Consider the following 25,729-nt stretch of genomic DNA (forward strand, 5'->3'; position numbering starts at 1 on the left):
CTACCCCAGATAGCCAGTAGGAGAGACAGGAATAGATTGATGAGAGGAGGATCCACACAGAAGATAACAGCTGGAATCTGTTCACAAGCTGAGAGAATGAAGGTGAATTCACACAAGGAATAAATAACCAAAGTATTTATTTCAGCAGGCAGAATGAAGCTGAATTCACACGAAGGGTTAATGGTTTGCAGTTCATATAACGGCAACAGGATGAAGCTGAATTCACACAAAGGGTTAATGGTTGCAGTTCATAACAGCCACAGGATGAATCTGAATTCACACAGAGGGTTAATGGTTTGCAGTTCATATAACAGCACACACGATGAGGCTGAACTCATTCAGAGTGTTAATGGTAAAAGTCCATATAACAGCATACACAGTGAATCTGAACTCACTCAGAGAGTTAATGCTAGCAATCCATAAAACAGTAAATAGGGTGAAGCTGAATTCACACAAATGGATGATGGTTGAGATATGTATACAGCAGACAGGATTAAAGCAGCAACCAACAGCAACTGTGGGAGTCTGGAACCAGGAAAGTGTTGCACTGGCACTTTGCTGAGTGTAGGAGGAGACTCTTATAGTCTGCAGAGGAAGCCAATTGGTGGATGATATCAGGTGTTCAGACTCAGCAGGATGTTCAGCAAATGTCTCACCCAAGATGGCAGCCTCCAGTACTGCAGACAGAATTCACGCTTGTTCTAGGATAGAATGCTGCTTTTGACCAGGAGGGAATTGTACGGTGATATGGTACTGCTGAGTGGTGTAAACAGGACTAAGACCCCAATTTGTGACATCATCTATTCAAGCTTACATTAACAAAAAGTGCCCTTTGTCATAGGGCCCAGCTTTCCCAACTGCAGTGGGACAGTCTTGATGTGCAGACCCAGGAATGGCTGTGGATTTTGAAGATGGTTGGCCATCATTGGAAAGTGGACATTGTTGGACAGATTATGGCGCATTTTGTGTGAAAGGGCAGTGCTGCATGGACAGGTTGGGACGAGGCTTACTTGTCCTGACTTTACCTTGGTAAATGTTGAGATGTATGCTTTTGCTTATTCAATTAAATATATATTACAAATAAATTACACAATACAATCATGGCCAAAAGTTTTAAGAATGACACAAAAATTGTTTTTCACAAAGTTTGCTGCTTCAGTGTTTTTGGACCTTTTGTCAGATGTTGCTATGGTATACTGAAGTAAAATTACAAGCATTTCATAAGTGTCAAAGGCTTTTATTGACAATTACATCAAGTTTATGCAAAGAGTCAATTTGCAGTGTTGACCCATTTTTTCAAAATTTCGAAAGTTTTGATCCCTCAGCCACTTAGTTATCACTTTTACCTTATGACAAGGTACTCCATCATCCTGGAAAAGGCATTGTTCGTCACTAAACTGTTCTTGGATTGTTGGGAGAAGTTGCTCTTGGAGGATGTTTTGGTACCATTCTTTATTCATGTCTGTGTTCTTAGGCAAAAGAGTGAGTGAGCCCGCTCCCTTGGCTGAGAAGAAACCCCACACATGAATGGTCTCAGGATGCTTCACTGTTGGCATGACACAGGACTTATGGTAGCACTCAATTCTCCTTCTCCGGTCAAGCATTTTTCCAGATGCCCTAAACAATCAGAAAGGGGGTTCTCACAAAAAAATGACTTTAACCCAGTCCTCAGCAGTCCAATCCCTGTACCTTTTGCAGAATATAAGTCTGTCCCTGATGTTTTTAATGGAGACAAGTGGCTTGTTTGCTGACCTTCATGACACCAGGCCAGCCTCCAAAAGTCTTTGCCTCTCTGTGTGTGCAGATGCACGCTCACCTGCTATTCCTGAGCAAGCTCTGCACTAGTGGTGCCCTGATCCCACAGCTGAATCAACTTTAGGAGATGGTTCTGGCACTTGCTGGACGTTTTAGGGTGCCCTGAAGCCTTATTCACAACTATTGAACCTCTCTCCTTGAAGTTCTTGATGATCCGATAAATGGTTGATTTAGGTGCAATCTAGCAGCAATATCCTTGCCTGTGAAGCCCCTTTTCTGCAAAGCAATGATGACTGCACGTGTTTCCTTGCAGAAAACCATGGTTAACAGAGGAAGAACAATGATTTCAAGCACCACCCTCCTTTTAAAGCTTCCAATATGTTATTCTAACTCAATCAGCATGACAGAATGATCTCCAACCTTGTCTTCTTTAACACTCTCACCAGTGTTAAGGAAAGAATCATGAACCTGATGTCAGCTGGTCCTTATAAGGCAGGGATGAAATGCAGTAGAAATGTTGTGTTTGGGATAAAGTTCATTGTCATGGCAAAGAGGGACTTTGAAATTTATCACTCTTCATGACATTCAAGAGTTTATACAAATTGCCATCATAAAAACTGAGGCAGCAGACTTTGTGAAAAATAATATTTGTGTAATTCTTAAAACTTTTGGCCATGACTGTACACAAAATAAAAAAAAAATAAAAGGTAACATACACTGAGGTAGAGTTATGGAAACTGATGGAAAGGAAAAAGTGGTGTTGTCCATTGCCACCAATCAGATTCTTTCATTTTTCTAGTGCAGTTTATAAATTGAAATCAATTATCAATTATCAGATTGGTTCATCTGCGCCAGTTTTGATAAATATTCATCCTCTGTATTTAGTTCTTTATTTACTAAAATCTCACTAACAAATTGACATTTTATTGTGTACAGAGAACAATATTTATCAGGATATCAAAATTGTAACAAGCAAGGAATACCCATAGTGTTTTTTATAACAGGATAAAAAAGAATGTAATCAAAAGAGCAATGCTACCCAATGGGCAATTATTATTTTTATCGTAATCCTTTTCCTGCATGGCTGTACATTCCAAAACATTGAAGAGACTATGAAAACAATTTTGAAAACATGATAAAAAATAAAAGTAAACTTATATGCATCTAACAGGAAGTTTTGAATGAATGAATGAAAGTCAACTTGTAGACATGTTTTACAAACCAAACATGTAATACATTTACAAACCAAAGGTACAGCAGCATTTTCAGGTTTTGTACCTATTTCTCAGTGTGGTGAACCCAGTAGCAAATATATATTCTATAGGAATGTAGATAGACCCTGGGAAGGCCTTCCCGTGCCTACCTATTGTTAGCTCAACTTAGAGGTAAATCCATTTTACTATGTAAATATTTTTTTGCATTTGTTGCCCGGAATCAATGTTTGGGTATATTTTTGTTAAGTATCCTGCTCATAACCACTAGATGGCATTAATCACCTGTATACAAATCAGAAGAAAAAAAAATTATGAAACTCGTAAAAATGAAAGAGTATCCCCAATTTTTTCTTCATTCATCTAGATTACGATGTAACTGGAATCCCCAAATATAGGTTTGCATAATGTTATCTATCTAAATACATTAACTTGATATAAATGACCATCCAATCAGAGATTCAAGTTGTAGCCACACTTATTGATCTGTAGATTTGATTGTAATCTTGCTTCAGTACAGTAAGTTTTTTTTAACCCATTATAATTGATTATTAGTTGTTCTGTAAAATGATAACAAATACTCATCTGGAAAGAGAAGAGTCATAACTATAAGATTGTAATGTTTAAATAGACTGGAACAAAACCATTTTGGTAAGTCTGTAGTAACTAGCCTCTGATCGTAACTTGAGGTGCCTTTTTCCACACAACTCCCAAATATGGAAAGCCCAGGGCAGTCTTTGTTTCAGTACATTTGGTGAGAGATGTGATGGCATTACCATTACTTTGCTTATCTTCACAATGCTAGGCTTTGCCAACTACTATCTATGAATCAGTTACAAAAGATTTTCCCACCACTCTCCGTTTGGTTAAAGATTTCAACCAGTCTATATAAAATACTTTTTTTCTTAGGTATTTTTTTTTTAAGTGTTGGAATAAAAAAAGGAACAATTAAGACTACATCGGACTCCCATTATGCATATAATGAGAGTTGGTAAGTACATTTGGGGTTAAAAGACAGAAAAGGACAAACTAGATGAATGTAATGCAAAAGTGACATTACTATATAAAACCCTATAAATAATGCTTATACAGAGATTGTAATGCCATCACTCAGTATTTCATAGGAGCAATTATGTCCTATAAAGAAAATGTACCCTCTGCTGAACATCGTTTTATGTAATGATAATGTACTTACTTGTGCCAATTACAAACATATTAAAGACACAGAGAAATTACATCACAATATAAATTTACAGTGCTGCAACTTCATTAAAGTCTCTATTGCAGCGGTTCCCAAAGTGTGTGTCGAGCACTGTCCCATGGGGTGCCGTGGCCAGGGGAAAAACAAAAAACTTACCAATCCGGCGGCGCCCGGGACCCAGCATCCTCCTCCCTCCTCGCTTCTCACTGAATGTGACGCTATCATGTCCGACATATTCAGTGAGCAGTGGCAGGAGAGAGGAGGATACTGGGTCCCGGGCACCGCCGGATTGGTAAGAAGACAGAAGAAATAGAAGAAAGAAGGCCAAGTATGGTAAGTAAAGAAATGGAGGGGAAATGGTGATAGGAAACAGCAATGGAGGGGCAAAAGAAAGAAGGAGGGTACAGAGTGTGAGAATGAAGGAGGGCACAGAGTGTGAGAATGAAGGGGGGGCACAGAGTGTGAGAATGAAGGAGGGCAGAGAGTGTGAGAATAAAGGAGGGCACAGAGTGTGAGAATGAAGGAGGGCACAGAGTGTGACGATGAAGGAGGGCACAGAGTGTGAGGAAAAAGGAGGGCACAAAGTGCGAGGATGAAAGAGGGCATAGAGTGTGAGGATAAAGGAGGGCACAGAGTATGAGAATGAAGGGGCACAGAGTGTGAGAATGAAGGAGGACACAGAGTATGAGAATGAAGGAGGGCACAGAGTGTGAGAATGAAGGAGGGCACAGAATGTGAGAATGAAGGAGGACACAGAGTGTGAGGATGATGGAGGGCACAGAGTGTGAGGGTGAAAGAGGACACAGAGTGTGAGAATGAAGGAGGTTACAGAGTGTGAGGATGATGGAGGGCACAGAGTGTGAGGATGAAAGAGGGCACAGAGTGTGAGAATGAAGGAGGGCACAGAGTGTGAGAATGAAGAAGGGCACAGAGTGTAAGGATGAAGGGGCACACAGAGTGTGAGGATGAAGGGGCGCGCAGAGTAAGGATGAAGGGGCGCACAGTGTGAGGATGAAGGGGCGCACAGTGTGAGGATGAAGGGGCGCACAGAGTGAGTATGAAGGGGTACACAGTGTGAGAATGAAGGGGTACACAGTGTGATGATTTTTGTACATGTTGTTGTTTTATTTTGTTTGATCTTATTCCTCTTAATATTAGCTGTAAATTATTCTTTGACAAAAATATAATTGAAAAAAATATATAAAAATTTTCTTTTCCCTTGGATTTATGTGTATTATTTTTGCAAACAATGTACTAATTATTTCTGTCCTGACCTAAGTACTTATTACGCTATTTTGACCAAACTACTTATAAAACGGGACTGGACGTGAGTTATTTTGGAGGGGTGTCTTGAAAAAATTATGGAGACTCTAAGGGTGCCGCAAACTGAAAAATTTGAGAACCACTTTTCTAGTTGTTATCTTTATGTCGCCCCTTGTCTTGATAGATACAATCAAATGCTGAACAATATATCATAAATTTCTAATACTCATGGGAGTTTCCCCTACCTGGAGCGTCAGACATGAATATATCTCAGCAAAAAAACAAATTGCTTATATGGAGTGATCAAGACCATTTTAAAATACTTATCATTAGTATAGGGGCAAAGAGATAAGGTGGATGACCTCAGTATCTGCCAATACAGGCATTGGATTTTAGTAGTAAAGCCTTGATGGGGATACATGTGGGGCTTTGCCCTTCTGAGGATCTACTGCAATACCAGCTACAGACAATAGGTGGCAGTCCGCCATCAACACTCACAAAGGCACATTATTATTCACTTAATGCAATCAGAACTTTGCTAAAAGTCATGTCAATTAGGGCTAAATTACCTGACCTGTTTGCAGCCTTTATAAGGGTCTCACTCCAACTGAGACTTACATGAGCAAAGTTGGAATTTAATTTCTCTCATGTGCTTCTAAGAGTCTTGTTTTGTTTGCCTGTTTACCAACTTCAGCTTCATCGTTCACAATTCTACTTTCTCCAATCCATCAACTTCAGCCTAGACCCCAATGATTCTACCATCTCCAACCCATGAACTTTAGCTTTGTCCCTTACAACCCAGCCTCTCAGACCTAGGTGGCTTGACTGGTTTTGGTGTATATCTGTCAGCTACCTCAGGGAAGGTGGTTTTATCCTGAGGATAACCAGCACCATGACAGCCCTACACTATACACTCTGAAGTGTAGGTGAACTATGTAGCAAACAAATGCAGAATAAGATATATGTAAGTATGGTTTTGTGTGTTCAGCCTTGATAAAAGTGTGTTATCATTGAGAAACCTCGGCCTAGTTGATACAGCACACAGGAGGGGAGAATTAATTCAAAATACCAGTGTTAAAGTTGCAAAGGTCGAAAGACTTTCAGAGAGAAAAAGATTCTTGAAGTTCGTATAAATATACTGTTCACATTATTTTATTGGGGACAGTGAAAAGATATCTTCATTCACTACATTAATTAACTAATTTAACAGCATTTCACAGAATCACACATGGGTGCTTTCCAGCTTTCTGACTCTCCATCAGTTCAGTCTGCAATAGGAGTTGGGGCCTAGGCCTGACTCTGCAAACATCACAGACTTACGTACTCCAGAGACATATTGCCTCCTTTTTCAACGTTAGGTGATGTCATAAGATTAATAGTATAAATTATATAAATTATACATAACCTTTTATAGATGTTAGAGCTAATCAGTTGTTGTAAATAATAAGAAACAGTCCTATTAAAAATATAGCTGGAAACAAATAATATTCCTATTAGAAACCGTATCAGGTCTGTTTAAAAAGTATGCTAAACTGTATCATTCAAAGACATTTGGTAAATTGGCAGCTGAACTGGGGCAAAGAAAACATAGAGAACATTCATGTTGCTGTTTGTTTGTGCATCTGAGCCAGCCTCCATTTGACTACTGTTTAATCGCTGCCTGCTATACTGATCCAGCTATTCATGTTGACCATTGCTTGCCTACAGTGAACGTTGGCTGCTCTAACTTTCAGTCATGACTATTAACATCAGTGCATTGTTGGAGCTAACTTGTTTATTGGATGAATCTTCCACTGAAGGAACTGTATTACTGACTGCTGATACTGTTGTTACTGAAGCGGTTTGTGTCTGAATCTCGAGGGCTATTCATCATTTTGTGGTGTTCCTGGTACTGTGTCCTGGCTGAGGATTTGACTATAACTTTGAATTATGAATGTTGCTTAAAGGTTTTGTGAGTCCCATGATATATACATTGCTTGAGAATGTGTTAATGATGAAGCAAGCTCTTATTTGTAATCTGCCGGCTGTTTTATGCATTTGTACTGTAGTTGCTCAGGTGCTGTACTCTGGCTGGAGATTAGATGTTATGAGACTGTGTGGTGATCCACAGAATTTTGATATATGTGTAAATTTTGCTAGTATTATTGACCTTGAAAACTGCTACACTAGTTTGTATGTGGAGCTTCAGTTGGAGCTTCTCCCAGAGTCCTCTGGGAACTCTGCCTGAAAGTTGCTTGCTGTCTTTTGTTTCTCTATTTAAACAAGTCATTTTAGAAGATTGTCCTAGAGTATAGGATATATTACTACTGCATTTCCAGATCAACTTTTAGTCAACAAACCAGGTTTGCTGTTCCTGATATACCTGCTACAAATAGTGAAATGTATTGCTGTATTTAGAGGCTGCTAATGGGTATAAGAGGTTGCCAACCTTTGGGGTCTGACCCTGTATGTATATATTGACAAAGTCCTGACAATTCTCTACAAAGCAGGAGAGTCCCAAACAAACAGGGTCTAAGGCTGAGTTGGAGACATAAGCATGAAAGTGGCAGCTGTTTTGTACTTTGTAAATAACCTCCACAGAATCCCAAACCATTATGCAATCGATGTACACATATACAATATACAAAAATAAGAAAATTATAATAATATACAAAAAAAAAAGTCAAATTCAGACTAAAATATTTAATAAAGAAAGGGACTAAATTAATGTAAATCTCTAAGTGGTTAAAATATAAATCAGATCAAAACGTTACCATGGCATCGACCATAATATAACTATATACAAATATTACAAAAATGAAATTAACAATGAGATATGACAAGAAGTATTGCTCATAAAAAGATGGATCTTCATCATTATGGGGACAGGATCTAAACCTTTTTTTTCATACTTCTACTATTGTTTTAAAACTGGCTTTCTTAATAAATGTTGGTCTATCTGGTATCGTCCTTACTAACAATGTATCTCTTTTTAAAATGTCCCAGTACTTTGCAATAATATATTTTAACCTGCTATAATTAGCAGAAAAGTATATACGAAGAGCTAATTCGGCTGAATTCTTCTTTGGGTCCACTATCCTGTTACCTTGTACCTTACATTTACTACAGTAACACTTCTGCTCCCACAGTTTTTACTTCCATCGCTTCCCTTACAATCCAAAGGAAGACCAAGAAAACAAGATTATAAAAAATTACCTATAAAACTCACAGTATACATGAATGCTATTTGTATTTCAAGGCTGAGCTTGTTATATAAATGTACAAATGTTCAATATTGTTATATTATTACATCTATAACAATTCTTACCATGTTTGTTATGAACTCATTGGGACGTTTCCAAGAATGAATTTTTAAATTAGCTGGTAAGTCAATTTTTCCTTCGGGATCATCAAAAAAATGCTGAAAAGCAATAATACAGTTTTGATGATTACTAAATATTTATAATAAATATCATATACAAAAGCCAATGTACTCTCATGTAATCTGTACCAGAAATACATATTTGACATAAGGCCTCCACTGAAAGTAGCACCATACCTAGAGATGAGCTAAATCATCAAACTATTGGTCACATTTTCCATTGGCCACAAAATGTCAAATGTTTAGTATTTTCAGTCCAACCCAACCACGATCCCAGCTGAATTCAACTTTAAAAATACAGTGCAGAATGGCTTTGCCGAAAACGTTGAAACAAAAATTTAAAGACTGTATCGTTCAGGGGCTGGCTGGGCTGGGGGCATGTGGCCACCTGCATTTTTTTCTTTAAAACAGAAATAATTAATAAGTTGTTTGCAAAAATAATACACATAAACCCAAGGAAAAAGAATATTTTTATATATTATTTTCAATTATATTTCTGTCAAAGAATAATTTACAGCAAATATTAAGAGGAATAAGATCAAAAAATTATCACACTGTGCCGCTTCATCCTCACTCTGTGCGCCCCTTCATCCTCACACTGTGCACCCCTTCATCTGAAACTCTGTACGCCCCTTCATCCTTACACTCTGTGCCCCTTCATTCTCACACTCTGTGTCCCTTCATTCTCACACTCTGTGCCCACCCTTCATCCTCACACTCTGTGCCCTTCTTTATTCTGACTCTGTGGCCTCCTTCATTCTGACTCTGTGCCCTCCTTCATTCTCACACTTTGGGCATATGTGATTTTTTTTTTTAAAAAAAACCCCATTTGTTAGCTCAGATGGAGGAATATCATGGGCTGACTCCCTGTGTACATGCAACCTTAACAAGTTACTCCTATGAGATACTTGTACAGGCAAGTTCAGCGCTGCATTTCAAGCGCTGTCCTGTCGGAAATTTACGCATGCACGGTGAAGCCTCTCATCGCTCTCCTGCACAGGAGAGCGATGAGCTCCTATGTTACAGTGGGAGACTCAGATGTTAAGGGAGAAGGCGCTTGTGCTGAAAAAAAAATAGATTTTTTTGTTTATGCAGAATAGTGGGGTGCCAGCACCTGCCACGCATATTATATTCCACCAGCCCTGTATACAGGTGTGTTTCGCGTCAACTATATCAGTTTTACATTCTACTATGGCTTGCCTTTAGCCACGCCACACAACATCCCAAATTTCCTAGAAAGTCACTCCCATAACATCCAGAAATCAAAGGCCTGCAAAAATCACAGATGAAGATGGACGGAAAAAAAATGCTTCAGAATATACACAGGAACATTACTGTGCAGTAATAAGTGTAGGAACAGCACTACTGACTTTCATTTGCTCTACTGTCCATGTTTTTTAAACACTAAATGCTTAATGAGCAGGTGCCATTTTACCACTACAGAAGTTCATCACAGAAGTCAATTAGCCCTACAAAGCCAGAGGCTCGCTAACCACCACCCCTTCTATTTAATAACTGGCAGAAGGGTGAATATGTCAACCTGGTTATACGAGCTGACACTTGCGCTCTCAGATGACGAGCCTAAGATGGACACCACTTGCACGCACACACACTGCTTAAAATTATACAAGCAAGAATAATAGTGACATAATATGAGGACAATTGTGTTTAATATAGCTACACTAGTGTTGAAATCACATGAAAGTATAAGTACATCAAACAGATTCATTTTTTTTTCTATGCCAGTACGTGTACTACACTTACCAATGCTGGACTTTTCCCAGTTTTGTCTTTTTCCTTTCCAGCTTTTCCTGTGTCCCATTTCTCAGCATTTATATCTGCTTCATTCCACTCAGGCCATATAGAAAAGGATCCTTTCTTTAACTCAACCGAGGCAGTCAACGTACTGGCAATCACTGATAACGTGCTAGAAATAAGAACAGTGGTTTATTTTAGTAAGGTATAATAAAGAAACATGCATGTTGTGATCCTAGCATATGCTACTGCTTGCTATGGATTACAAAATATTTTTTTTTACATTCGGCCCGTGCTATTACATAATCCTTACAGCTGCTTATATCAATAGAACATGATTTCAGGCTTCTTACGAAATTTGAAGCCAGAGCATGTAGAGTAATAACAGCACCATGTAACACAAACACAAAGGGGAAATAGATAGGTGGTAAGGACTGGACAAATACATTTTAACCTGCGAAAACGTCCTGTCACCGTTTAAAAGCAGACCCTGTAAACTGATGTTGTGACTTGATAATGACAGAGTTAATCAGCTAAACCAGCCTAAATAGGGAAGAGTTAAGGTATTCTACTGTTGTTTTGAATGTTCTTTCTAAGAATTCAAGTGTCTGTATTGATTCAAGTGTGAACATGTCTTTTTATATTATCACCTAAAGATAATGTACAGTAGGAGGCATTTATTGCACAACAGAGTCTTGTTTACCTGTACCACAAGCCAACTGCTAGAGGTCACAAGAATATTCTATGAATAAATGTATTTCACTTGTGCTACAGATATAACAACAGGATATTTGGAATTCTAACGATTAAACCTCTCAAAATGTATTTATTATTTGTGTATCCTGCGTACAATTTAAGCATTATCCAAATAATGACACTGAAACATGATGGGCAGATAATGTTTAGTGTGGACTACATCTGATTGTTCTAAAACATTAAAACTTCTGCAGGAATATGAAAGCAATGATTTTTTTCACCATACTTTGGGGGTTACATGCTGAGGCATATATGGAGGAGTGAGTGGTGCATTTCCACTTTTCCTTAATATGTGCACTCACTTACAATACAGTAAGTTTGTATTAAATATTTTGTGGTAAGTGCATTAACCTTTGGCTGGCAGACAGCGTGTGAATTGTTTTTTAGGTGAGTTTGCACTAATTTATATATGCTGGATTAAGTATGAGATTGTGAGATTTATTAACTTCTTGCATACTTGCCAACTTTTCCTCGTTGGATTCAGGGAGATCCCAGGGGAGGTGGGTATGCGGGGGTGGGTCTTGACGAATCGCATCATTTTGGCCCCACCCCTGAACAATTGTCACAATTTTGGCCAATTACAGCAGGGGACGGTGCTAAGATGACGCAATATTTGCGCCATTAAGCCCCCCCTTGCCACTTATGTATTGCGGGGGCAAGAACCGGGAGGTATCCTATAAATGCGGGAATCTCCCGGACATTCCGGGAGAGTAGGCAACTATGCGTTAAAGAAAAGCAGATAATGAATCTCTAGAGACTGAAGTGTCTTTTACATTTCTGTCTCCATTACTGAAGTCATGTTGTCTTACCTGACAGTCTTTTATTAAATCTTGGTCTCCATGAAAATGGCCACCTCCATAGGCATGAATACATGAACATAGGACACAATTTCTGAACTGTGTCATCATGCCACAGATGGTGAAGCCAACCACGTCTTGTACTGGCTCAGCATCAGGGAGAATGCCAGATACTTCAGGGAGTGAGGGAGATCACCCCTATTTCAGGGAGTCTCCCTGACATTCAGGGAGAGTTGGCAAGTATGACTTCTTGTAGTCACATGCAAAGATAAACAAAATGTATTTTGGTGGAAAAAACAAAACTTGAAGTATTTCTGTTTATAACCCATCTATAGTGATTATACTACAAATGTAGTATGGATTCCAACTGCAAGCAGTTACATACTATGGATGGTCTTTTTTAAACAAGTTTAACAATATATCACTGTAAATGAAAATAACAATTGTCTGGTAAGGGGTTATGTTGTTCAGCAATGTGTTATGTAGAACAAGCAATAGGGAAACAATAGCATTAGGAACTGTGGGACTCCTGTAGAGTTGTCGTAAGTCCTGTTTTTTGCGTAGAATATGCATTTTCGCACTGCATATTCACACACAAAAAAACGTAATCATACATCCCATTGCACAGTCGGATGCATCTAACACTTGCAACCCCTTACACTTAGAGAAGTAGAACAAGCCAAATACAGTAAGGGAGGATCCCATCTGTTATGGGTGTACAACCCCTGGTGCAGATATGTGCTGATGATGATGACCAGCACGGACCTTGATAGTATTTTTAAAAAAATATTTAAAAAACTAATAAAATGACCTTCCTTCTCCTCAATGAGTGCTTCTAGCACCAACACACATAACCTGAATCCATTGGGGGAATAAGAAACCCTATATATGATGAAGACTGGTGTGAGGCACCCTGGCGCCCAAGGTATTTCACGCTAAAAGTTTTTTGTGCATTTTTGTAGTACACAACAAACTACGGAAGTGTGACAGCTCAGACCAATAGCAAGCCGCACCCATTTTCACCAGCCATTTTGTATTTACAAAAGCAACTTTTGCAAGTACAGAAACAGAGGAACCCGTAAAAACAGCATGCAGTTCCAGCTTCACTGACAGGAACAGGTCAGCGAAAGTTTAATGACTAACAGGAAGAAACACAGAGTAATATACAGCATTCTTCCATGCAATTACCAGCTACAGACCTATTTCCTTATTTAATGTAGACATTAAGTGATATGCCAAGCTCTTTGCAAATAGATTGAAGCTCATTTTACCTAAATTAATACACCTTGACCAAGTAGGATTTCTCCTGGGCAGAGAGGCACAAGACAAGACAACCAAAATAATCGACTTAATACACTTAGCCTCTTGCTCCAATGTCCCTTCAATATTGCAGTCAACGTTTGCCAAAAAGGCCTTTGTCAGAGTTGACTGTGACTTCATGTTGGGCATGCTGGGACACTTGAGATTGGGCCATGTGGATCTTCATAGGATCTGTGCACTGCATACATACCATACTGTCAGGATCAAAATTAATGGGGAATTTTCTAACCCAGTAGACATCAAAAACAGCACTAGACAAACTTGTCCACTCTCATTATATTTCATATACATATGTCTCATACATATTTGTACTATGTATGGAGGTAAATAACAAGATCCATAAAGGCTAATTTAGATCTCTCCTGGAAAATGGGTTAGCTCTTTTTGCTGACGATCTCCTGGCTGTTATTACTAACCTCGTCATCTTGATCCCCAACCTGCTAACAGAGTTCACGTAAATCTATCTATCTAATTTTAAGATTAATTACACAAAATCTATCACATTTAACATTTCTACCCCTCCTAATGTCATTGAGGGTTTGAGACACGGGTTCACCTTTGCTTGGCACCAAAACTTAGATAAAGTATTTAGGAGTTATTATTAACAAAGACGTGTCCCAGATTTGTACAGATAACTTTTTACCTATTAATAATAAAGTTTGAAAAGATCTTAGAGACTGGGGCTTTTCCTGAATAAGGAAAATCAATATTATTAAAATGATTAAAAAATAGGTTTAGTGCTAATTGGTTTACAGCTCAACTTCGTTCATGTGAATGAGAAGTTTATAGGAGAGGAACATCAACATCTGCGTCGCCTGGTACAAGCATACAGAGTGGTGTCAATGTCCCCTTTGTGGAGAGGAGAGATGAATGCGACATGGAACTCTGTTGTATATTTACTTTTAAAGAATCTTTATGTAGATGTTACTCACCTCCCCCTTTTGGCCCAACCACAAGGAACTATTGGAAGACATATGGAAGACAAATTGCTTATTGTGCACCAATGTTTAAAACTAGCTTTGTGGGATGAGACTCCCTTACAATTTACATATCAATGAAAGTCACTACTTCCGTCTGCTCACAAACACACAGCTAAATAAAACTAGGACACATGTGGCTTTTCACTCTCTTTCTTCATAGATCCTTAAAGACAACACAAGTCCCTATCTACTCTTCTCCTTACTCAGTTCCTGCAGACACAATGGAACCATGAGAAACGCACACAACATACAATGTAGTAGACAATGGATACACAATAAGGCTGAGCATGGGAATACTAAAATAATGAGTATATGATGATTGGGATTGAAATATGATTAAGAAAATGCTGAAATTTGTATCATTGAGATTGTAATCTGATATTAAGTTTACATAATGACGTGCTGAGATTGGTATGATTGGGAGAGTCATATGGGAGACACAAGAAGAGATCAGTAATGGAAGTTAACGTTGGAAAAGTTGGATTACTCAGATAAGTGCTGCCACAAATCCTAATTGGGGTGAGTCAATTCCCCAACAATAATAAAAGGGAGAAGGCGCACTGGGGGAAGGACAGACAAGCTGGGTAATGATAATGATACATTGATCAGCCACAACAATCAAACCAATGACAAATGATGTGATTGACATTGATTATCTTGTGCAGTTGATGTGCTGGACACAGGAAAAATGGACAAGGCTCTGAGAGACTTTGACAAGGGTCAAATTGTGACGGGGTCAAAACAACTCCAAAACGACAGGTCTCGTGGGATGTTGCCATCATGCAGTGCTTTTGATAGTTGCAGTAAAACTATCAAAAGTGGTCCAAGGAAAGAAAACTGTTGAACCGGCGACAGGGTCATGGGCTCCCAAGGCTCATTGATACGCGTGGGGAGGGAAGACTAGTCCGTCTGACCCAATACCACAGAAGAGTTATTATAGCATAAATTACTGAAAAAGTTACTGCTTGATATAATAGAAAGGTGTCAGAACACACAGTGAATCGCAGCTTGCTGTATATGGGGCTGCGTAACCGAAGACTAGAGTGCCCATGCTGACCTCTCTCCACTGCTGAAAGTGCCTACAATGGGCATGTGAGCACAAGAATTGGACAATGGAGCAATTGAAGAAGGTGTCCTGGTCTGATGAATTACATTTTCTTTTACATCATGTGGACGACTGGGTGCGTGTACATCGTTTACCTGGAGAAGATATGGCACCAGAATGCACTATGGGAAGAAGGTAAGCCAGCAGAGGCAGTATGATACTTTGAGCAATGTCATGTTGGGACACCTTGGGTCCTGGCATTCATGTGAATGTTACTTTGAAATGTACCACCTAACAAAACACTGTTGCAGACCAAGTACATCTCTTCATGGCAACGGTATTCCCTGATAGCAGTGGCCATTTCAGCAGGATAATGCGCCCTGCCACACTTCAAAAATTATTTAGGAATGGTTTGAGGAACATGACAAAGGGCCGAAAATCATAGCAATGGAGGCCCCACCTCACAATTTACAGGGCTTAAAGAATCTGCTGCAAATGTCTTGGTGCCAGATACCACAGGACACCTTCGGAGATCTTGTGGATTCCATGCCTCAACAAGACAGAGCTGTTTTGGTGGCACAAATGGGACCTACATTACCTACATACCTACATTAAACAATGAGGTACTTTACGAAGAGTACAGAGGTAGCAAGTGTATAGTAACATCTTTAATCTGATTAATCTGGTAGTGGACAGATGCTAGTTGGAGACACAAAATAAGTTGGGAATGCTAAAACATTCTAAAAAAAAATTCTAGGGAGAGTAGTGTTACCTCCAGTATCTAGCCCTCTTCCCTTGTGAATGAAGTGACTGTCCTGATGATGTAATTCACAGCAAATCACGTTGTTCTAGCCTCGCTCCCGGCTGTATTATCCCGCAAACTGCGGGATTTGAGCATTAGGGGGATGCGGCCTAGTGACGCATTCTACACAGCCACGCACCTAGCAGTCAGCACCGGGATCTCCCCTTGGGGACATATTAATAGGTGCCTAGTATGTACTACAGTAAAAATAAATGCAAGTATGAAATATTCATTACAAACACACACCTGAGGCTCTAGAAGAGGAAACAGAACTAATCATGCTTTGGACTACAAATTATGATGAGAGGTAATATTCCAGTATTAAATTAGAGCATACTTTATAAATGATGTCTTCTCTTTAAAGTGAGCAATAGTAAACATTACAATTTATTTCTTGTCTTCATCAAATGCATTACTCTAGTTCCTTTCTACCATTTTCCAGAGCTGTTTTGCAAACTCAATCACATACTCACATAATTTTAGATCCTGCAAAGCAAATGTCACTATTTAATTATGTCATTTGTATGTCTTCAGCATACAGCAAGTGATTGAGTATTTTGACTAAGTCAGGTACTGTTTTCTTTGTTAACAGTACAGTTAAGCAGGCATTACAACAATTAATACTTGCATATAGCAGTGTAAGCATCCTAAAGACTTGACTTATTCTTACATGAAATTCTTACACCTTGTCCTCCCATCTGTTGCTGAGGACTATGAAGCCAACTGACTGCACTGCAGTCTGTCAATTTGGCATTCTTAACACCTTTTATTTCTTTTCTTTCTTAAAATTGCATCCCTGTTGAGACACATATTAAATTGGCAAGAACATCGAACTGCCTTGAAGGGCAAATGGAAGTGTAAGGGTATGCATAATGATGTTTAAAACTGTAGCATATGGACCTTGCACAGTTGCTTAGGATAAACATTATTTGAGAATATTTATTGCCTGTCTTTTACATGCAAGTCATTGCATATTTCTAATCACACATCGGGTGACTTTCTGATACAAGACATTCATTATTACTAAACGGCTTCAATGGTTTCTGCATTTTTGTGAATCAGTGCCATGTTGCCCACAATGCCTAATTTTCCTGAAGATCACCAGCACAACACATACACTATATGGAGACGTATTTGGCCACACCTGTTAATTATTGAATTGAGGTGTTTCAATCAGACCCGTTGCCAGAGGTGCATAAAATCAAGCACCTAGCCATGCAGTCTCTGTTTGCAAACATTTGTGATACAAAATTGGTCGTTCTGAAGAGCTCTGTGACTTCAAGCGTGGTACAGTGATAGGATGGTTTGTGAAATTTCATCCCTGCTGGATATTCCACGGTCAACTATTAGTGATATTATTAGAAAGTGGAAGCATTTAGAAACAATAGCAACTCAGCCATAAAGCGGAAGACCAAGTAAAATTACAGATGGGTTTCTATGGCTGAGCAGCTGCATGCAAGTCTCACATCACCAAGACCAATGCCAAGAGTCGGATGGAGTGGTGTAAAGCACACCGACAATGGACTGTGGAGCAGTGGAAATGTCTGACTGCATTAAACCAACTGTGAAGTTTGGTGGAGGAGGGATAATGGTATGGGGCTTTTTTTCAGGGTTTGAGCTAGGCCCCTTATCTCCAATGATAGGCAATCTTAATGATTCAGCATACCAAGTCATTTTGGACAATGCTATGCTTCCAACTTTTTGGCAACCGTTTGGGGAAAGCCCTTTTCTATTATAACATGACTGTGCCCCAGTGCACAACGTAAGGACTACAAAGACATGATTTGATAAGTTCGGTGAGGAAGAACTTGACTGGCCCGCACAGAATCCTGACCTCAACCCCATCGAACACCTTTGGGATGAACTGGAATGGAGATTGCGAGCCAGGCCTTCTTGTCCAACATCAGTGCCTGACCTTATAAATGCTCTACAGAATGAATGGGCACAAATTCCCACAGAAACACTCCACCATCTTATGGAAAATCTTCCAAGAAGAGTGGAAGCTGATATTGCAGCAAAAGGGGGACCAACTCCATATTAAAGTATATATATATTTGAATACAATGTCAATACAGTTCCTGTTGGTATAATGGTCAAGCGTCCGATTACTTTTGCCCATATAGAGTAGCTATATAATTAGCATTTGAAAAAATTATAAAAAGAACTGCTCAGCACTTTCTGTGGTTTAGACACTGGAAGGTAATACTAAAAAAATTTAAGTTTTTAAAAACAATTTATAGTTGTATGACTGTTGTTCAGCAAGTATACAAAAATGCCCATATCTGAGAAATGCACGTTAGAAAGCTATTACACGGTAATGAAATGTAAAGCAGGTGTTCTATAATACATAAGAATTTCAAAACTAGATGACGCTGTTCATTTGCTGTTCACAGGTGACTTTTCATCAACTTTGGCAAAACAACACATTTAGCAGGGACTGATGTGAGTTCTCTGTACAGCGCTGCAGAATTAGTGGCGCTATATAAATAAATGGTAATAATGATAATTTGAAGAGTAATAATGTCATGTTTGCACAATAATTAATGGCTACAGTTTTAGTAGACATTTCCAGAAAAACATAAGTGAAATTAATAAATAAGGTATATTTCCCTTTACTTTTTCCAGGTAAATTGAAAGATTCAGAAAGATTCAGACTACATGCACAGAAGTTAAACTGTCATGTAAAATGAGTACTTCTGATTGGTTCAAAAATATGAACAGTTTACACTTGATATATTAATAACACAATAAGCGCAATGGTAATGTTTGTAACTTTACATTTTCTATATAGTATTACATCTGCAAAAACATTGATTCTACATACATATTTTAATCACATTGTGGATGCCCATTCCACATTATGGTGACCTCAGTTTAGATAGGTCTAAAAATTTAAACTCAAGTATAAGATAACAAATACTTGACACTTATAATAAGAAAAAATAAAAAAATTTAAACTACCAATTTCTGAAACAGTAGTTTTACAGTAGTTTTACCCTTTTATGCCCTGAAAATTTAAAGATACATTATTATGCTTAGTATATTTTTAGCGTTTTAATTTAAGTGTGTACCTGCACATATTTTCTTCCATATATACAAAACAAATACAGTACAACTGTAGTAATAGGCAGGTAGAGCACTACAAAATTATATTGTTTTTAAAGTAAGTAATAAGTCAGATGTATGTCAACTATATTACATAGATCACAACTCGGGAACCAGATAGACATGGCAACTAAAAAAAAATCACTTTTGGGATAATTATCTTAATGGGTGGCATCTATATATAACTGGCTCCCGAATTCAATATTATTTGCCTATTTCTAGTTACACAGGGAATGTAATTTATTACTTATTCTTACACATAGGGCCTGATTTATTAAGGAGCTTAAGCAAGAAATTTCTTACTTAAGTCTCCTGGACAAAACCATGTTAAAATGCAAGGGGTGAAAAGTAGTTTTCTATTTTGCACATAATTTAAATACTGTCTGTTTTTTCATGTAGCACACAAATATCAACTTTAAATTTCAGCGTACAAATAACCTATCAATTATTTGTGTACTACATGAAAAAAACAGACAGTATTTAACTTATGTGCAAAATAGAAAACTAATTTTCACCCCTTACATTGTAACATTGTTTTGTCCAAAACACTTAAGTAAGAAATTTGTTGCCTAAGCTCCTTAATAAATCAGGTCCATAATATGAAACATAGCAACATAAAAACCTTTGGTTTTGATAAATTCCAAAGCTAGCTTTATGTATTTCACCAACTTCCAGTCTTGGTATTACACACGACCAATGGGCTTTCATAAAATATGTCAGTGTAGATGTAATTAGTCGTTTTCAATTCTTCTTCTTATTATTATTATTTAGTATAAGCTAAATAAATAAGTAAATACACATAATACTTTGTTTTGCATGGTTTAATACACTGAAGTCCACCTCCTATAGATAGCTAATTTATACCATCTATTGTATATTGTGTTGATCTTCAAAAGGACATGTCATATCCCTATGTATAAAAGAGTGTTATTATATAACTATTTCTGTGTTTTTCTTTGCTTCTTTTGAGTAGTTCTATCTTGGAGCTGTAGGTAATTTTCTCTCTGGATTACAGTGCTGCATGGGATTGCATATGAATGAAAACAATAAAACACACAAAATATATACTTATAGCATAAACAAAGGCTACCTGAGCTAGTATAGGAGACACTAGGCTGCAATACAATGACCACCAATTCCGAGCACCCAAGTAGAACAACAAAGGATATACGTTACCCATCCTACAATTTAATGAGCTCTTGCGGTCTATGAAAGTTATGTCAGGGTTTTCTTCACTACTCACTTCCGCTCTGTTCTCGTTCTCACAATCTCCGAGCAGACTGTGACCTGTGCTACTCTACATTACATAATATGCAGTAGAATCATCAAGATAGTGCTGCCCAGAGCTATCTCTTTGACCACTCCTCAAATGATGGACTTTGACAGGTCCTCTATTAATATTATAACATCAAGGATTCAAATGGTGGAGAAAAAAATCAAATACTAAGGATGTTTCTGAAAAACACACACTTCCATAAAATGAGCCAGATCTTCTGCTTGCAAAGCTGGAGAGTCATGCCAAGGTGGTTTCCATTCAACTCTGATGTGTTTCCCATGATCTCAGAGCAGAATAGAACTCGCGTCACTCACTATTACATAGTAACAGATAGCAAATATAGGACTTTGATAACGTAAACTATTGGTGCATAATAAATATTATTGCGCCAAGTGGTTGAAATCATCAAGATGGACCTGACACTGCCATTTGGACCATCTCTCTCTAGGTTAGGACTTTCCACAGTAGACAATCTATTTACTGTATAGTTTTTGTTGAAATTATGACTTTGCAGGTCCACTTTAATATTAATTCTATAGATTATTTACACCTAGATATACCAAAGGCTAACTCTGCTCCTCACCTTTATACACAATAAAACACACAAATTTGATAAAATGATTGCAAATAACTATTTTGTGTATTTGACCATTCCTACTGACTAGATTTTCCTCATTTCTTGGGCTTATTTTGGTTGGTTCATTTAGGTTTTACTGTGTGGCAGTTACCATTTATAACGACCTTTGCTATTCAAATTGACTCAATTTTCTATCCATTCGTTTTATTTGCACTTAGTGTTAAATTAATAAGAATATACAAATTAATTTAAGCAGCAATGTGTAACTGCAATGTCACCTAAAAGGCAAATGTCTGCTGTGGGAGTAACTGCACAGCAAGAAACAGCAAAAAGACGAAGGGCAGAGCGGGATAAAGCCCAACAACAAACTATGACTGATGATCCAACAGAACACAAACGTGATCGTCATCGCCATGCAAATATGATTCCTCTGCAAATTGTCCGTCACAGAGAAACCAATCGAAAAGCGAAAAGCGAAGAGGAGAGAGGTAATATCACGTCAACACCTACAAAGTCAGCAAACAAGATGCCACGCCATTCTTGTTGTCGGTAACTTTGATGAAACAAATATTAAACAAATATGAAACAAATATTAATGCTCATAACTGTGGTCCAATGATCCTACTCTTATTTTTTTCTATCATTTTGACAGGCTTTAAACTAGTAAGAAAATAATCGGTTAGAAAACACACATTCAGAATGTGTTTATATAAATTAAATCAAGATGTATTTATATTTCTATCTATGTGTAGAAGACAATGTCCCCCACTAGTGATGACCAAATTCCTTAAAACCCCCTGGCAAAAGTAATCAATTGTCATCCTCAGCATAAAGTGACCCATAGCCTAGAGCAAAATTTGGAGAAAAATATAGTTTGACGGTTAGTATCTGCACATATCCGATGCAATGTGAAAGCATATAGTCACCCTAAATCAAGATATGATGCAGTGCATTGACATTGCTATTATCTTAAGGGCTGTTGTTTCCGAAACAATTCATTATTTTATAAACTGACAGCACTCACTTCAAATGTTTTTGGACTTGGGTATATAAGAAACAACTCCTTGTCAGACAGTATAACTGTCATATAGACATTGCATTTATGTGATATTAAGGTTTGTCAGAAGCACACATTCTCCAGTTAATGCTGTGCAGATTCTCAAACGTCTCACCTGCTGTTGCAAAGGGACTGTCTATTGCTTAGATTCAGCTGGCATGTCTACAGTGTATATGTCGTTTTCCATCCTAATCTAGGTAAAGAAAGCTACAAATAGCTTAGGTTTTAGGTCAATCAATACATCTACCAAGAATTGCAGTCCACATGCCAATAGGACTAATGATATCTTGTTAGCTGGAAAGCAAAAGGGAATTTTGTAAAGCCTGTTAACCTTTAAATAAAAACAATAGAAGCAATAACAAAAACAAGTATGACGATAATAAGAATAATGATCTGGGGCCTGATTCATTAAGGATCTTAAATGAAGAGGATCCTTATTTCAGTCTCCTGGACAGAACCATGTTACAATGGAAGGGGTGCAAATGTGTGTTCTGTTTTGCACATAAGTTAAATACTGACTGTTTTTTCATGCAACACACAAATACTTGATAGCTTATTTGTACACTGAAATTTAAAGTTGATATGTGTGTGTTACATGAAAAAACAGTCAGTATTTAACTTATGTGCAAAACAGAAAACTCATTTGCACCCCTTGCATTGTAACATGGTTCTGTCCAGGAGACTGAAATAAGGATCCTCTTCATTTAAGATCCTTAATGAATCAGGCCCCAGATTAACAACACTGGAGATCCCTTAAAATGAATCAAAGTATGTATGTTGATTTAATATTCTGCAGTAGTTGCAATATTACAGTTATTTTATGTACCCTTTATGTATTCCCTTGTCTGTATGTATACATTGTCTTCAAACTAAGAAAAAGAGTAAAGTATCAGTAAAGATTGAAATGTCTGCCTAATTTTATTGGGCTGTTCATTAAAATGTTTCACAGCTGGAAGTAATATCAATATACTATTTCTGCTTAAATCTATAACACAATTTTGAAAACTAACTTCAGAGACAACAAAAAAAACCGAATGGATTATTGCTAGTGTGCCAATGTTTGTTTGTGTGGCAAAGAATTTAGGGTGTAAGCTCCACTTGGGCAGGGACTAAAATTAGCCCAGTGGTTTGCTAGAAAGTTTCTGTCTCTTCCCCCTCCTGACATCACAGTCCCGTCTCCATTGTCCACAATGCTGAAAGAATGTTTGTAAATGCTTTATGATTTTCTGCATTTTTGAATCAACTTGGTATTAAATTTCCTCTGATCCTCATCTAACTTTTAATAGTAATAAAAAGATAATTGGACTATACTAATAACACTGAGAATTTTTATTTAATTTAAAAAGAGAATCAAACATTCCTATTTTTTGTTGGAACAAGTAAGTAAAACTGTAGATTTTACAACAGGTAGCACCTCCATAAGCAGCAATGACTTCAACTTAATTAATGTTCTACTGGTAGACTGGTAAATCTACTCTGTCCATTATTATTCCTAAAAATCTCAGACCTGATTTAGGGGCTTATGTAGAGTTGGACACAAACTGCTTTTTTAGCATATAATATGCTTCTTTACTTCTGTGCATGCCCACCAAGCATTAGTTATGTTCGTGGCCATATGTAGACTGAGTCGTATTTTGTGCTTAAGGCCGCTTGCAACCCTTTACGTATGAAAAGGCGGAAGGAGGGAAGCTGGTAGCATGTAAGGGCACATTGTAGCAAATGTGTCTCATGTAGATAAAGACTAGATTAAGCGCCTGTCAGGAGACTTGCGGGTGCTCTCTCAGTCACTGGTGTAAGATAGCGATGAGCACCCAACTTCCATGTAAGATATGTCATTTTTTGGGATGCAATTTCCATTTGAATTTTGTTTATTCCAAGAATGTTTAAATTCCCCTACCATATTTGCTCTTTCAACATAATTCTTCCTCTTTCCCTAAACCTGTTACCCTCCAATCTGAATGCATATCCTCATGTTCTAATACTTCTCTTTCTCTGTAGAATGCTTCCCTCTTCTCCTCTCTTGTGTCAAAATATCTCCCAACTCGGCAACTTCGTTCTGCACAAGATCTGCGTCTCTCATTCACCCTCATTACATCCTTCCATTCCCGGTTACAGGACTTTTTTCGGACTGCACCCACTGTATGGAATTCTCTCCCTCACACAATAAGACTATCCTCTGGTCTACAAACTTTCAAGCATTTTCTGAAAACCCACCTCTTCAGACAAGCTTATAATATTCCTCAACCACCGTCTTAACCTCACTACATTACCCTATTACCACCCATTACACAAGACAGCTACTCCCTGACCAACATTGTTGTGTGACAGGATCATTTAGCTTATGAGTCACTTTTACCTTTGCAGTCTGGCTGAGCCGAAATGCAAAATGTAGACTTGAAAAAGTCCGTTCAGCGGATGAAACGCGTAGGTTAGCACACCTGTAAAACTCTCAATATACTTGAAAGCTTCTATCATATGTCCCTCTCAATTTTTTGCTCCAAGCTATACAAATTAACCTTCCCTAGTAAGTCTTCTGATGTAGTCCACTGTTTTGGGCGCTCTTCTTTATACAATCTCTAATTTATTTATGTCCTTCTAGAATATGGCCTCTAGAACAGAACACAGTATTCTAGATGTGGTCTTGATCTATATAGTGGAGCTACCACCTCTCTCTGCTACTAATTCCTTTACCTATGCAACTTAGCAAATGAAGTGTCTCCCTCATTGCTTTGCTACATTGTCTGACCACTGTTAAGTTACCTGTAATAATGACACCTAGATCATTTTCCTGATCAGTAGCTGCAATTTTTTAGACATTTCATTCATCTTTTGATCTTTGAGATCCAAGTGCAAGATTTTACATTTTGTTGGTGCTGAATGGCACTGAGTTGCCAGTCCTTTGAACAGTCCTCAGATCTACCTAGATCATCAATCACTTGGAGACTGAACTAGTCCACATTCTTTCAGCAGTGTTTCCATTATTCCCCATTATTGATGTCAGTGTACTGGTCTGGAGTAGCCAGACCTTTCTCTACTTCCACTTTTGTGAAGTGGAACTACACTTGCTATTTTCCATTTATATGGGATTAACCCAATTAATAGTGAATTATACAGTTAATGTCATAACCAGCACCCCTTTAAGCCCTTTTAGTATTCAGATGTATTCCATCTGGCCCCATAGACTTGACTACTTTCAGTTTTCAGAGCTTAGTCAGAATCCTCTCCTCTGTAAATACACACTTTTTTTTGCATCAGTGTTCTTGCTACTTAACAGAGGTCCATATACTTCTATTTGTAATGTAACAACTGAATAGAAATAATGTTTTGGTTGCTCTACTATCACATTTAGACTTCCACATTCATTACTTTGATTTTTTCTTTTTTCTTTTTTTTACTGAAAATAGCTTGTTTGGAGCCCAGAAGACTCCCAAAGAGACATGCTTGTTATCCCTGCTTTCTAAAATGTGT

At 37.9% G+C, this 25,729-nt stretch overlaps 1 protein-coding gene across 1 annotated transcript in view; it reads right to left on the reverse strand.

Annotated features, from left to right (window-relative positions):
- The window catches only part of ADGB (androglobin), a 259,425-nt gene that overhangs the window by 217,108 nt on the left and 16,588 nt on the right, over positions 1-25,729 (reverse strand). Inside the window, exons 2-3 of the mRNA XM_075203593.1 lie at positions 10,556-10,718; positions 8,738-8,830 (exon numbers count right to left, since the gene is read on the reverse strand). Coding sequence (XP_075059694.1) covers positions 8,738-8,830; positions 10,556-10,718 — 256 coding nt within the window. The remainder of the gene's footprint in view (positions 1-8,737; positions 8,831-10,555; positions 10,719-25,729) is intronic.

This window comes from Mixophyes fleayi, chromosome 3 (genome assembly GCF_038048845.1).
Source record: "Mixophyes fleayi isolate aMixFle1 chromosome 3, aMixFle1.hap1, whole genome shotgun sequence".
Classification (NCBI taxonomy): domain Eukaryota; kingdom Metazoa; phylum Chordata; class Amphibia; order Anura; family Limnodynastidae; genus Mixophyes; species Mixophyes fleayi.